This window comes from Cebus imitator, unplaced genomic scaffold, assembly GCF_001604975.1.
Source record: "Cebus imitator isolate Cc_AM_T3 unplaced genomic scaffold, Cebus_imitator-1.0 Scaffold393, whole genome shotgun sequence".
Classification (NCBI taxonomy): domain Eukaryota; kingdom Metazoa; phylum Chordata; class Mammalia; order Primates; family Cebidae; genus Cebus; species Cebus imitator.
In genome coordinates this window covers 27,015-40,414 of record NW_016107708.1, presented here as the reverse complement: position 1 = coordinate 40,414, position 13,400 = coordinate 27,015, and the positions used below count along the sequence as shown (strand labels likewise).

General features: G+C 42.0%; 2 protein-coding genes and 1 pseudogene across 3 annotated transcripts in view; all 3 read left to right on the top strand.

Moving 5' to 3' along the window:
- The first annotated feature begins 3,588 nt into the window (after window positions 1-3,588).
- Window positions 3,589-5,179, top strand: LOC108289172 (cyclin-Y-like protein 2). The gene is made up of 4 exons (XM_037731351.1): window positions 3,589-4,082; window positions 4,191-4,420; window positions 4,688-4,744; window positions 5,137-5,179. The coding sequence occupies exons 1-4, from the start codon at window positions 3,966-3,968 to the stop codon at window positions 5,177-5,179; spliced, it is 447 nt and encodes a 148-aa protein (XP_037587279.1). The 5' UTR covers window positions 3,589-3,965.
- A 594-nt stretch (window positions 5,180-5,773) lies between these two features.
- LOC108289171 lies at window positions 5,774-6,934 on the top strand (annotated as a pseudogene). The gene has a single exon (XR_001819034.2). The product of XR_001819034.2 is annotated as a farnesyl pyrophosphate synthase-like (transcript).
- A 1,326-nt stretch (window positions 6,935-8,260) lies between these two features.
- The window catches only part of LOC108289173 (cyclin-Y-like protein 2), an 11,070-nt gene continuing 5,930 nt past the window's right edge, over window positions 8,261-13,400 (top strand). The window contains exons 1-2 of the mRNA XM_037731352.1: window positions 8,261-8,484; window positions 9,803-9,837. Of these exons, the coding sequence (XP_037587280.1) occupies window positions 8,373-8,484; window positions 9,803-9,837 (147 nt within the window). The 5' untranslated portion in view covers window positions 8,261-8,372. The remainder of the gene's footprint in view (window positions 8,485-9,802; window positions 9,838-13,400) is intronic.

Here is a 13,400-nt window from a genome sequence, read left to right as displayed (position 1 = left end):
GCAGTGTGCCTGAATTGAAGCCATGAATCCATTGCTCTGAATCATTAGTTGTCTGTCTTCTACCATGAGTGAGCATGGGGGCACAGACCACGTGTCATGTCCACCTTGGCATTCCCAGTAGTTGGCCTCCTTTCTTAGACCTGGGAGAACCTTTGATGACCATGTGAATCTCCTGGGATAAGAGCTGTATTCCAGAGTGGAAAAGGTGTGACTGGCCTTGAGAGTAGAGAATGGAGGTATCAGCCCCTGGGAAGAGGGTGAGTGTCCGCTCCTGTATTGCAGGAAAGGCACTTCTCCTGCTAGTTTAGGTCAGATGGCATAGACAGCTCAGACCTGGCTTCTGGTGGAGGGACAAAGGGGTAACCACCACAGCTGCGCCTAAGAGAGAATGGACAAGGGTGAGTTACTCTCGTGCCTACAATTCCTGAGATGGGTGTGACGTCCCTGACTTGTTAGGAACCGTTAGGAAACACTGCAACAAGTGTGGGAGAGGCTGATTGTCTTAGTTTGTTTTCTGTTGCTTAAACAGAATACCTGAAACAAACAAGATGTCTTTCAGTGGATGAATGAATAAACTATAGTACATCCAAGCAATGGAATATTATTCAGCACTAAAAAGAAATGAGCTCTCAAGACATGAGAAGACACGGAGGAACCTTAAATGCATATTGCTAAGTTAAAGAAGCCGACCTGAAAAGGCTATATACTGTGTGATCCCAACAATATGATATTCTGTAAAGGCAAAATGATGGAGACAGTAAAAGAATTAGTAGTTGCCAGGGGCTGGAGGGGAAGAAAAGATGAATAGGTGGAGCACAAAGGATTTTTAGGGCAGCAACACTATTCTGCGTGATACTAAAATATGGATACGTGTCATTATATATTTCTCCAAACCCATAGAATGAATAACACCAAGAGTGAACCCTGATATAAATTACAGACTCTGGGTGATAACGATGTGTCACTGTAGGTTCGTTAATTGTAACAAGTGCACCACTGTGGTGGGAGATGTTGATTTGAGGGAGGACTGTTGGCTGTGGGTATATAGGAACTGTACTTTCCACTAAATTTTGCTGTGAGCCTAAAACTGCTCTAAAAAATATTTTTTGTTTTTTATAATTCCACTAGATCACTGTAAAAATTAAGTCTTCTTAATTAAAAGTATAATGATATTTCATAATATAAAATTACAGGAAATTTAAATTTCTATGTTCCTAACTAAAATTTTATTGGAACGCAGTCACGCCCATTTGTTAATAGTTCTATAGCTGCTTTCAGGCTACAACAGCAGGGTTGAGTAGTTGCAATGGAAACCAAATTCCCACAAAGCCTCAAATATTTACTAGCTGGCATCTTACGGAACAAGTGTGCTCTTGTCTATCCACTTTCCAAGGCAGAGAGTGGATTGAATGTCGAAGGCAAATAGAACATTTCCAGCCAGGGTACTGGTCACAAAGGCCAATGAACTGTATCAGGTAGTTATGATGTTTTTACTTTTAGTGCAACCCATGTGAATTTTAGACAGTTTCATGCAAGTCACCAGAATCCCATTTAGGCACTGAGGTCTCTCTGCTTTTTTACCTCAGGGTTTATAGTCAGTGGATAATTACCTAACCTCCCCATGTTTTGGTGGGCTTATTATAGAAGTACTTCAGGGGACTGGGAACGGTGGCTCACGCATGTAATCCCAGCACTTTGGAAGGCCGAGGCAGGCGGATCACTTGAGGTCAGATCACTCTACTTATTGAGACCAGCCTGGTCAACAAGGTGAAATCCCATCTCTACTAAAAATACAAAAATTATCTGGGTGTGACAGTGCACAACTGTAATCCCAGCTACTTGGGAGGCTGAGGCAGGAAAATCACTTGAACCCGGGAGGTAGAGATGGCAGTGAGCTGAGATGGCACCACTGCCCTCGAGCCTGGGCGAAGTGTGAGATGCCACAAAAAAAAAAAAAAAAAGGTATTTCCAGGGATCTGCAGTGGGAATGAGCTCAGTTGCCACAGCAGTAACCAGCCCATCACCTTGCCCTTAATTAGCTTTCTTGCCTTTGTTTTCTCTCTTTCCTTCTCCCACATTTCTGCTTCCTGACATAATTTCCCAAGTAAACTACAAACAACCAAGTATTTTTCTCCGATCTTGCCCTCATAGGAGCTCAAAGTAAGAGAATAATATTGTTCTATGTTGTTTAAAGCATCAATTGTTTAATTATTTGGAATTCCAAACACATACAAACTTTCTACTTATATTTTTGTTATTGAGAATTTAATTATTTTGTGATCAGAGACCATACTCTGTGGTTATTTTGTGATATTGTGCTGGCCTAGAGCCAGAACCAGAGCAAAACTATTTTATAAAATGCAAAACTGTTTTTAGATAAGTTGAAATGGCTGCCCCATTCTCCTTACAATAACTACTGTCCTTGGCCTCTGTAAATAGAACTGTTAGTTTGTTCTTCAAAACTATGTAAAGCTGTTTACCTTTTCTTATCAGTAACTGCCAGAATTGCTAGCCTTTGCTTACCGGCAATTGCCAGACTAAGCAGCCCAAGCTAGTTCCATCCTGGCTCCTGTGGCTTGTAATAAGTAACTAAGGTCTGTGATTTCCACCTTAACCAGATAATGTGTAAACAAATGTTTATCTTGACTTCTGTAAACCACTTAAGTAACAAACGGAATGACAAAAGTCCCCTGGCCCTTGGAATGTCCGGAGACCCCCCCACCCTCATCTCTGCCCAGGAGGTAATTTACAGAATCCACTAGCCCTCGGAATGTCTGAAGCCTTTTCATCCCCATCCCTGCCCCTCACCCCCACTCCCAAGGTGGTTTTTCGGGTATAAAAAATCGTGGCACCCTCCTGTTGCCACCACAGGTTGGAGAGACGTGAGTCCTCTGTGGTCGCCGGCATAATAAATGACCCTGCAATCTGGCATACTTTTGTCTTGTGATAACTTTCTACGCTCCGGTCAAATACAACAATTTCAGGCCTTTGAAAGTAACTTTTATGGCCCTTGATTTTGTATAACAAAGTCGTGCTTAGTGCTTTCAGAGAAAATATAAAAGTCCCTGCCATCAAAGGAAGAAACAAGGGAGAAAAGGAAGTTGCTAAGTTTCAGCACTTTAGAGCTTGGGGGGACAAGTTAGATTTCTATTTTATGGAGAAGGAGGTGGAGGCAGGTTGGGTTCTAAGGTGTCATTCAAGACACACAGTCATAACTCTTTAGTGAGAGTAGAGCTCGGGCCCCAGGGATTGCTGTGGTCAAGTTGCAGACAAAAACTACCACTCATTGGAAGACAGGAGAGGAATATTTCAGGTGTATCTACATTGAGTCAACAAATAAAAGTTCAACTTGGTTGCTAATAGGACCCACTCTGCTAACTGCCACTTTGTATAGAACTCCTAGAGGAAGATGGCTTCCAGTAATGAACCACCCTGTTTTTAGGACTAGAAAGCTCAGGAAGCTGGTGGGTGAGGAATGAAAACCTTAGTTCCACTGGCACTGAAGGAGGGGCCAGGAGAGCAGTGGCATCATAAGCCACAGGGTGGGGCAGCGGGGGAGGGGCGGCAGCAAGGCTGGGGCATTGTGAGGTGTGGGGCGGGGCATTGTGAGTCACCTGCCTGGTCTTCCACCTGGGCCAGTGGGCTTCAGTCTGTAGGTGACTGCAGGAGGAGCAGCTCCTTTTGTACTCTCTTCAGGCAGTTGTATCTCAGCGCTTGTTGGGTTCCTAACCTATTAAATTAGCCATCTGTTTTTGACCCTCCCAGACAAGTCAACTCAGGAGAGGCGGCAGGGTGCGGGCCTTGGCCCGAGCCCCGGCTGGGGCCGGGCTGTGGGGTGGGCAGGCGAGCCGCAGGCAGGACCATCTCTGAAAGTGCGGCATAGCCTCGGCCTAGGGCAGCAGGAGTGCCTGGCCAACACTGTGAGCGGAGGCACAGGTAGCGGCAGACAGGAGTAGAGGTGCCCCATGGGGAACATACTGAGCTGCTGTGTGCGCCCCAAGGTCTGCGAAGAGTCGGACCAGGATGAGGGCTCAGGGCGTCCTCCTGAATCTGAAATCTGTGAGGCAGCAGCTGAGGACACGACAGCAGCTAAGGACACGACAGTAGCTGAGGACACGACAGCTCCTGAGGACGCGGCAGCAGCTGAGGACACGACAGCACCTGAGGACGCGGCAGCAGCTGAGGACACCACAGCAGCAGTGCCCACGGCTGCTGCCACAGAACCTGCCGAGTTGACTGTTGAAGCTGGTGAGGGCCGTCCTGTGCACGACATCTGTGATGGGGAGATGCCTGAAGGTAAGGAGGTGATGGTACCATCTGCCCTGGCCACCCCTCTGGCTGCTGCTGTCTTCAAGGTCCCCTGGGGGGCATCCCCTACCTCAGGCTCCTTTTTGCCTGTAGTCAGCTTTTCCCAGGGCTGGTCAGAAGCAAAGACTGGCTCTGCCTTGCATTCCTTTTTCCACCGCTTAGTTTTTCTCCACGGAGTCCAGTCAATTTCTTTTCTCCTGCCCTCCCAAACACCCAGTTCCTGCTCCCTCATCTCATTCTCTCATGCTGGCCTGGGACCATTTATTTATGTCTCTTCTTGTCTGTAGCTCTGTTTATTATTCTGTGGGATTTTGTTGAGGCTTTTTTGGAATATTCTCTTCCTTTTTTCAATAAAAACTCAAATACCCCAACTTTCCAGTACCCATCTCATTCTTCTTTTGTACCTATCCAGATGGTACCTAAGTGAAGGAACCAGGTAAGTGCTTAGTTATTTCCTTCGTTAAAGTAGCTAAATCTCAGGACAATTCATACTGAAGTATTTGGGGATTTCTTTGAAATCCAAATGAAGGTTGCCCTGGGAGAGATTATAGGATTTTCTTGATGGGTTGCTTTAAGTCACCTTGATAGGTGCTTATTGTTTTCTAACTAATTTGAACACAAAAGGAAAGAAAATGAGGGGGTGCTTAAAGTAATTGTGAAAGGTGTGAAGTGTCATGGCCAGGGCTGCAGGAAAATGGGTGTTTGTTTTCCCCCAAAAGAGTTTACCTATGCAGGTCTGATGACTTTAAAATTCTTACTTTAACACAAAATGTCTCTAGATTTATTCAGGTGAATTAACAGACTTTATTTACCTCCTTGTTCTAAAAGAGAGGTAGCGACGGTTCGTGATCAAAACTTTCAAAAGACATGAAATGTCAACGTAGACTTTTAACGTGTGACATAAAGATTGAAGGTTAAAACTGTGGAGAGTGTTTGCTGCCATGGCTCTCCCTTTGTCCTTCCCCCGCCTGACAATAGCATCTTGTTCAAAGGTAAGAAAGTGAAGCATAAGAAGCTGGAAGCCATCATTCTCAGCAAACTAACACAGGAACAAAAACCAGCCCCACATATTCTCTCTCATAAGTGGTAGTTGAATAATGAGAACACATGGACACAGAGAGGAGAACGTCACACACTGGGGGATTCATTGTGGGGTGTGGTGTAAGGGGACGGAGAACATTAGGATGAATAGCTAATGCATGTGGGGTTTAAAACCTCGATGATGCATTTATAGGTGCAGCAAACCACCAGGGCACATGTATACGTATGTAACAAAGCTGCACATTCTGCACATGTATCTCAGAACTTAGAGTAAAACAAAACAAAACAAAACAAAAAAAACCCAACATTGGTTGGGCTCTTAGTTTTTTTCAGAGGTAGAATAATTAAGACTCATGATGAATGTGGCTTTGTAACTTGGAGTACTATCCTCACTTTTCAAGATGTTTAAGAATTTTGAGACCGAGCAGGAACCCGCATCCAAGAACAAAGCCCTTTGCTCCTCCCTCAGAATGAATGGAGACCAGAAATCAGATGTTTATGTCCAAGAAAAGCAGGATTTCGTTCAGCACTTCTCCCAGATCGTTAGGGTGCTGACTGAGGATGAGATGGGGCACCCAGAGACAGGAGATGCTATTGGCCGGCTCAAGGAGGTCCTGGAGTACAACGCCATTGGAGGCAAGTATCACCGGGGTTTGACGGTGCTAGTAGCGTTCCGGGAGCTGGTGGAGCCAAGGAAACGGGATGCTGATAGTCTCCAGCGGGCCCTGACTGTGGGCTGGTGTGTGGAACTGCTGCAAGCTTTCTTCCTGGTGACAGACGACATCATGGATTCATCCCTCACCCGCCGGGGACAGCTCTGCTGGTATCAGAAGCCAGGCGTGGGTTTGGATGTCATCAATGATGCTATCCTTCTGGAAGCATGTTATCTACCACCTGCTGAAGCTCTACTGCCAGGAGCAGCCCTATTACCTGAACCTGATCGAGCTCTTCCTGCGGAGTTCCTATCAGACTGAGATTGGGCAGACCCTGGACCTCATCACAACCCCCCAGGGCAATGTGGATCTCGGCAGATTCACTGAAAAGAGGTACAAATCTATTGTCAAGTACAAGACAGTTTTCCACTCCTTCTACCTTCCTGTAGCTACAGCCATGTACATGGCAGGAATTGATGGCGAGAAGGAGCATGCCAATACCAAGAAGATCCTGTTGGAGATGGGAGAGTTCTTTCAGACTCAGGATGATTACCTTGACCTCTTTGGGGATCCCAGTGTGACTGGCAAAGTTGGCGCTGACATCCAGGATAACAAAAGCAGCTGGCTGGTGGTCCAGTGTCCGCAACGATCCACTCCAGAACAGCGCCAGATCCTGAAGGAAAATTATGGGCAGAAGGAGGCTGAGAAGGTGTCCCGAGTGAAGGCATTATATGAGGAGCTGGATCTGCCGGCCGTGTTCTTGCAGTATGAGGAAGACAGTTACAGCCACATTATGGGTCTCATTGAACAGTACGCAGCGCCCCTGCCCCCAGCTGTCTTTCTGGGGCTTGCGCGCAAAATCTACAAGCGGAAAAAGTGACCTAGAGACTGCAAGGGTGGATAGGAGGCTCTCAATAAATAAATTATTGTGTGAAAAAAAAAAAGAATTTTGAATAAACAAATGTATTATGTGAATTGATTATACCTTTATACACAAAATGTGTAAGTACTTGTGTAAACTTATACTCTAGTTGCTGGTGTAAGGAAAGCATGTGAGTGATTTTACACAACAGTTCATAGATGGGTGGTGTTGGATTAGAGAACAAAAAAGGCTCTTTATTGCTATTCTTTAGGATTACAATACAGTTTATGTATGTCTCTTTTGGCCCCTTCCAATACAAAGAAGGCTTGTGTATGCTCTCCTTATATATTCCTAATGAAGAAATGAAGACAGAGATCTCACATGACTATGGAAGACAGAACTAAGGTTCTGTGTCTTCAGAATGACATGGAAGTGACAAATATGCTGAATTTACTTTTTACTGTTTTTTTTTTTTTAAAGATGGGGTTTCACCATGTTGGTCAGGCTAGACTCAAACTCCTGACCTCAGGTGATCCGCCCACCTCAGCCTCCCAAAGTGCTGGGATTACAGGTGTAAGCCACCACACCCGGCTACTTTTTAAAAAATTTTTAAACTCCAGAATACATCCTATATTTTGTCTATAAAATAGGCCTCTCTTTTAAAAGGTATTGCCATCTTGATTTATTTTATGCAAAGTTGATTTTACACAACTCAAAGGGAACATTTACCTCTTTCTTTTTTTTTTAAATAAAAAAGAGTCTCACTATGTTACTCATGCTGGCCTAAATTCCTGACTTGGGTTCGAGGGATTTTCTTATCTCATCCTCCTGAGTAACTGGGAGTCCAGGCATGCGCCACCTTGTCTGGCCTTGTCTTATGTCTATACATTCATTTCAATGGATAAGAATAAAAGTAGAGGTATTAAAATAGCCTCCTTGTAGAATAAATGAGTTGATAAATTGTTATAAGTGATTACGTATTTTTTCTTTTCTCTCTGTATAGAAATGGCATTAGAATCTAACCCTTCTGAAGCAAGGACATCCCAAACAGATAGTGAGACAACATTGTTTTTTCTGCCAAGAAAAAGAGCGAAAAATCTTGTTTGATCAGATGTATTATAAAAAGTATTTAGAAAAACTCATATTATCCGACACAGTGGGAGGCCTCTTTCCCCTCCTGGATTTCCCCTCTGGGGTCCCGCTTCCACACACTCTCTCTTGGGGAAGCTTTCTCTCTTCTCGGTTTCTCTCTCTCTCTCTCTAAATAAATCACTTTTCTGCAAACAAACAAACAAAAAGAAAAACTCATATTGGTTTAATACCAGAATGACAATCCATTTCTTACCATGGGAGTGGACCAGGCCATTCATAAGGAATGCTCCTATTACCTAAACAATTCTCACTAGGCCCTGTCCTCAGCATTAAGGGTCCCATTTTAACATGAGATTTGGACAGGGAGACATATCCAAACCATATCAGAGGTGTATTTCCCAGTTCCTTCCAGAGACATGGGCTTCTCACACCTGGAGAGCATGAAAGCAGAAAAAAGAAAAGCAAGTCCATGTCCCTCACACTTCAGTGATAGGAATGTTTGCCTACAAGGCCCTTCCAGCATTAAAGGTGGAGGCAGTGTAGGAAACAAAGCATGGCCCAAGTCCTCTTGGAGCTTTTATTATTGTGGCTTTTTTTTTTTTTTTTTTTTTTCAGACACCGTGTCCAAATTAGGCTTGTCTATTTATTTTAAGATTTAAATTTGGCCAGGTGCGGTGGCTCATGCCTGTAATCCCAGCACTTTGGGAGGTGGAGGTGGGTGGATCCTGAGGTTAGGAGTTCGAGACCAGCCTGACCAAAATGCTGAAATCCCGTCTCTACTAAAACAAAAACTAGCCAGCATGGTGGGGTGTGCCTCTAATCCCAGTTACTCAGAGGCTGAGGCAGGATAATTGTTTGAACCCTGAAGGCGGAGGTTGCAGTAAGCCAAGGTCACACCATTGCACTCCTGCCTTGGTGACAGAGCGAGACTCCTCCATATCAAAAAACAAAAAAGAACAAACAAACAAAAGATTAAATTTAAGATAGGTTACTTTTCAGTTGTGTAAAGACCCTGTTTTTGTTTGTTTTGTTTGTAGCAACATTTTTTTTTTTTTTTTTTTTTTTGAGACGGAGTTTCGCTCTTGTTACCCAGGCTGGAGTGCAATGGCGCGATCTCGGCTCTCCGCAACCTCCGCCTCCTGGGTTCAGGCAATTCTCCTGCCTCAGCCTCCTGAGTAGCTGGGACTACAGGCACGCGCCACCATGCCCAGCTAATTTTTTGCAGTTTTTAGTAGAGTCGGAGTTTCACCATGTTGACCAGGATGGTCTTGATCTCTCGACCTCGTGATCCACCCGCCTCGGCCTCCCAAAGTGCTGGGATTACAGGCTTGAGCCACCGCGCCCGGCCCTGTAGCAACATATTAGTAGATGACCACCGATTGTGGTTGGAGAGGCTTACAGGGATTCTGGTGCATCTAGAGATAGGTGCCTGGCCAGGAAGTAGTTCTTAGAGCTGTAAGCTCTTAGATTCCGGTAATTAAGCTACGTGTAAATGCGGAATGGGAGAATACTAACGGATCATGGCTCATATATGCAACAATTAAATTTTTTAATTAGCTAAATTTTTCATCTGGCCTAATTTTTGTGCCCTTTTGTACATGAGTATGATTTCACTCGTATGTAATAAAAACAGAAAGTAAACTAGGTCAAAAAATAAATGTAAGTTTTTACATTTTACTTTATGAGATTTATCATGCCAGAGAGTTTAAATTACAAATTGTTGATATTAATTTTTTTAAATCTAATTTTCTCTGATTGTACATAAGAGTAGTCAGTAAGATGTTAACAACTACTTTTATATTATTTGTGTCAGAAGTGACCGGTTTTTTTTTTCTTTCATTCTTAGCACAAGAAATAGGAGAAAACAGCGGTACTAACCATGTAAGTAAACAGTCAAAAAGTTGAGAAATTGATAGTTTGATGTAAAACTGTGTCTCTCTTGATTCCTTTAAATTATTTTTTATATTTTCTTTCAAACTTTATACACTGTCATATTATCCCATTACTTCACAACATAGATGGACCTGTTTTCATGAATGCTCACAGTGTTAGAAATATTTAAGTTAATTAAGATATGTTTATTTTTAGCCTGGTCAACATAGCAAGACCTCATCTCTACAAAATGGTGAAATAACAAATTAGCCAGGCATAGTGGCATATGCCTTTAGTTTTACCTACTCAGGCAGCTGAGGCAGAGGATTGCCTGAGCTCAGGAGTTTGAGGCTGCAGTTAACCATCATTGCACCACTGCCCTCCAGCCTGGGTGACAAAGTCAGACCTTGTCTCAGAAAAAGGAAAAAAGTTATTACTAATTTAAAAACAGGCCTAAAATTTGTCCTACCAAAAAGGAGAGAGAAAAACATAAACTTTAGTTTTTATTTTATTTTATTTATGTTTGCGGAGAAGATTGCTGTGGTTTATCTATATTTTATTTCTGTAGGTTTTGGGGGGAACACGTGGTATTTGGTTACATGAGTAAGTTCTTTAGTGATGGTTTGTGAGATTTTGGTGCACCCATCACCTGATCAGTACCCACTAAACCTGATTTGTAGTCTTTTATCCCTCGCCCTTTTCCCACACTTTCCCCTGAGTTCCCAGAGTCCGTTGTATCATTCTTATGCCTTTGCATCCTCGTAGCTTAGCTCCCATGTATGAATGAGAATACACAATATTTAGTTTTCCATGCCTGAGTTCCTTCACTTAGAATGATAGTCTCCAATTCCATCGAGGTTCCTGGGAATGCCATGAATTTACTCCTTATTGTAACTGAGTGGTATTCCATCACATATATATATATATATATATATACACACACACACATACATATATATATGTGTGTATATATATATATATATATATGTATATAAAATATATACACGTATATCACAATTTTTTTATTTCCTCATTGACCGATGGGCATTTGGGCTGTTTCCGTATTTTTGTAATTGAAATTTGTAAATTGTAATTTGTTTGAGTTCCTTGTAGATTCTGGGTAATAGCCCTTTGTCAGATATATGAGTGTGAAGACTTTCTCCCACTCTGTGGGTCGTCTGTTTACTCTGCCAATTGTTCCTTTTCCTGTGCAGAAGCTCTTCCGTTAAGTCTTACCTGTTTGTTTTTGTTGCATTTGTTTTTGGGTTCTTGGTCATGAAGTTTTTGCCTAAGCCAGTGTCTAGAAGGGTTTTTCCAAGGTTGTCTTCTAGAATCTTTATGGTTTCAGGCATAGATTTATGTGCTTGATCCATCTTGAGTTGATTTTTGTGTATGGTGATAGTTGAGGATCCAGTTTCATTCTCCTGCATATGGCTTGCCAATTATCCCAGCATCATTTGTTGAATAGGGTTTGCTTTCTTCACTTTATATTTTGTTGGCTTTGTTGAAGATCACTTGGCTATAAATATTCAGGTTTATTTCTGGGTTCTTTCTTCTGTTCCATTGGTGTATGTGCCTCTGTTTATAGCCGTTTCATGCTGTTTTGGTAACTATGGCTTTATAGTAGAGTTTGAAATTAGGGAATGTGATTGATGCCTCCAGATTTGCTGTTTTTGCTTAATTTTGATTTTGCTATGTGGAGCCTTGTTTGGTTCCATATCAGTTTAATTATTGTTTTGTTCTGGTTTTGTGAAGAAGGATGATGGTATTTTGATGGGAATGTCATTGAATTTGTAGATTGCTTTTGACAGTATGGTCATTTTTACAATATTCATACTACCCATTCATGAGCAGGAGATGTCCTTCCTTTTGTTTGTGTCCATCATTTCATTCAGCAATGTTTTGTGGTTCCCAACAGCATATCAAAAAGATAATCCACTGTAATGAAATGGGTTTCATACCAGGGATCCAGGGATGGTTGAACATACACAGGTCAATAAATGTGATACACCACATAAACAGAACTCGAAACAAAAATCACATGATCATCTCAATAGACACAGAAAAAGCATTTGACAAAATCCAGCATCCTTTTATGATGAAAACCCTCAGCAAAATTGTCGTACAAAGGTCATACCTCAATGTAATAAAAGCCGTCTATGACAAACCCACAGCCAGCATAATACTGAAGAGGGAAAAGTTGAAAGCATTCCCCTTGAGAACTGGAACAAGGCAAGGATGCCCCAGTCTCACTACTTTTATTCAGCATAGTACTGGAAGACCTAGCCAGAGCAATCACACAAGAGAAAGAAATAAAGGGCATCCAGATCAGTAAATAGGAAGTCAAACTGTCACTGTTTGCTGATACGATTTTATACTTAGAAAATCCCAAAGACTCCACCAGAAAGCTCCACGAAACTGATAAATGAATTTAACAAAGTTTCAGTAGACAAAATTAGTGTACACAAATCAGTAACGCTGTTGTACCCTAACCACAAATGCTGAGAATCGAACCAAGAACTCAGCCCCTTTTATAATAGTTGCAAAAATAAAATAAAATACTTAGGAATAGACCTAACCAAGGAAGTGAAAGACCTCTACATGGACCTTTGATGGTAAGCCTTTGGTTTTGACTTACTACATTACTAGGTATAATTATCTTCTAGTTTTTGTTATTAACCTACTATGTAACTTCTTTCATTTCTTGTTAAAGATCATAAAATTTCACACTCTTTATTCATGCTGACTGCAGTTAGATGATTTTTCTTTTTTGTTGACTACCTTAAATAATACCTATAAACAGTAAACTGTTAGGAGTGTTTTTGGTGTAATTAAATGTAGTAAGACTTATTTTCCAAATTATAACTGAATTAATTTATTAAATACTTGTCAAAGTTTTTGATTTACTCAAAATTCTGTGCTCAGCAGCTGGAGGTAGAAAGAGTAAGAGCCCTCCCTTACTCTTATGGAGAGGCATACTTTCTCATGAGGGAAATACTCAGCAAGAATTAGTATCTTCTAACCAGTGGTGAATTTGATTAATTAGTGTAGAAAAAAACAAAAACAAACCTTTTTTGTGTGTGTGGCTGCTGGCAAAAAGACCCAAGAGGTAGATGGAATCAAGCTTGCTGAAACAAGGAAAGAGAAACACAGTCTTCTAGGCAGAGAGCAAGGGTATAGCAGGAAAATGCCTAGGTGCAGGTCAGATGATTTATAGAATGAAATTAATCAACTTTTGAAAGGAATGGTAAGTATTCTCTGAGATTTTCATTTGAGTCATGTCATGGTAGTCTTATTTAAACATGAAGTGAAAGTTAAATTTTTTAAGTTGTTATCTGTTTTCAGGGTGTGAGAGAATATTTAAGTGATAATCTTTTTATCCTCCACATAAGAAAGCAGGACTAGGCTGGGCGCGGTGGCTCAAGCCTGTAATCCCAGCACTTTGGGAGGCCGAGGCGAGTGGATCACGAGGTCAAGAGATCGAGACCATCCTGGTCAACATGGTGAAACCCCGTCTCTACTAAAAATATAAAAAATTAGCTGGGCATGGTGGTGCGTGCCTGTAATCCCAG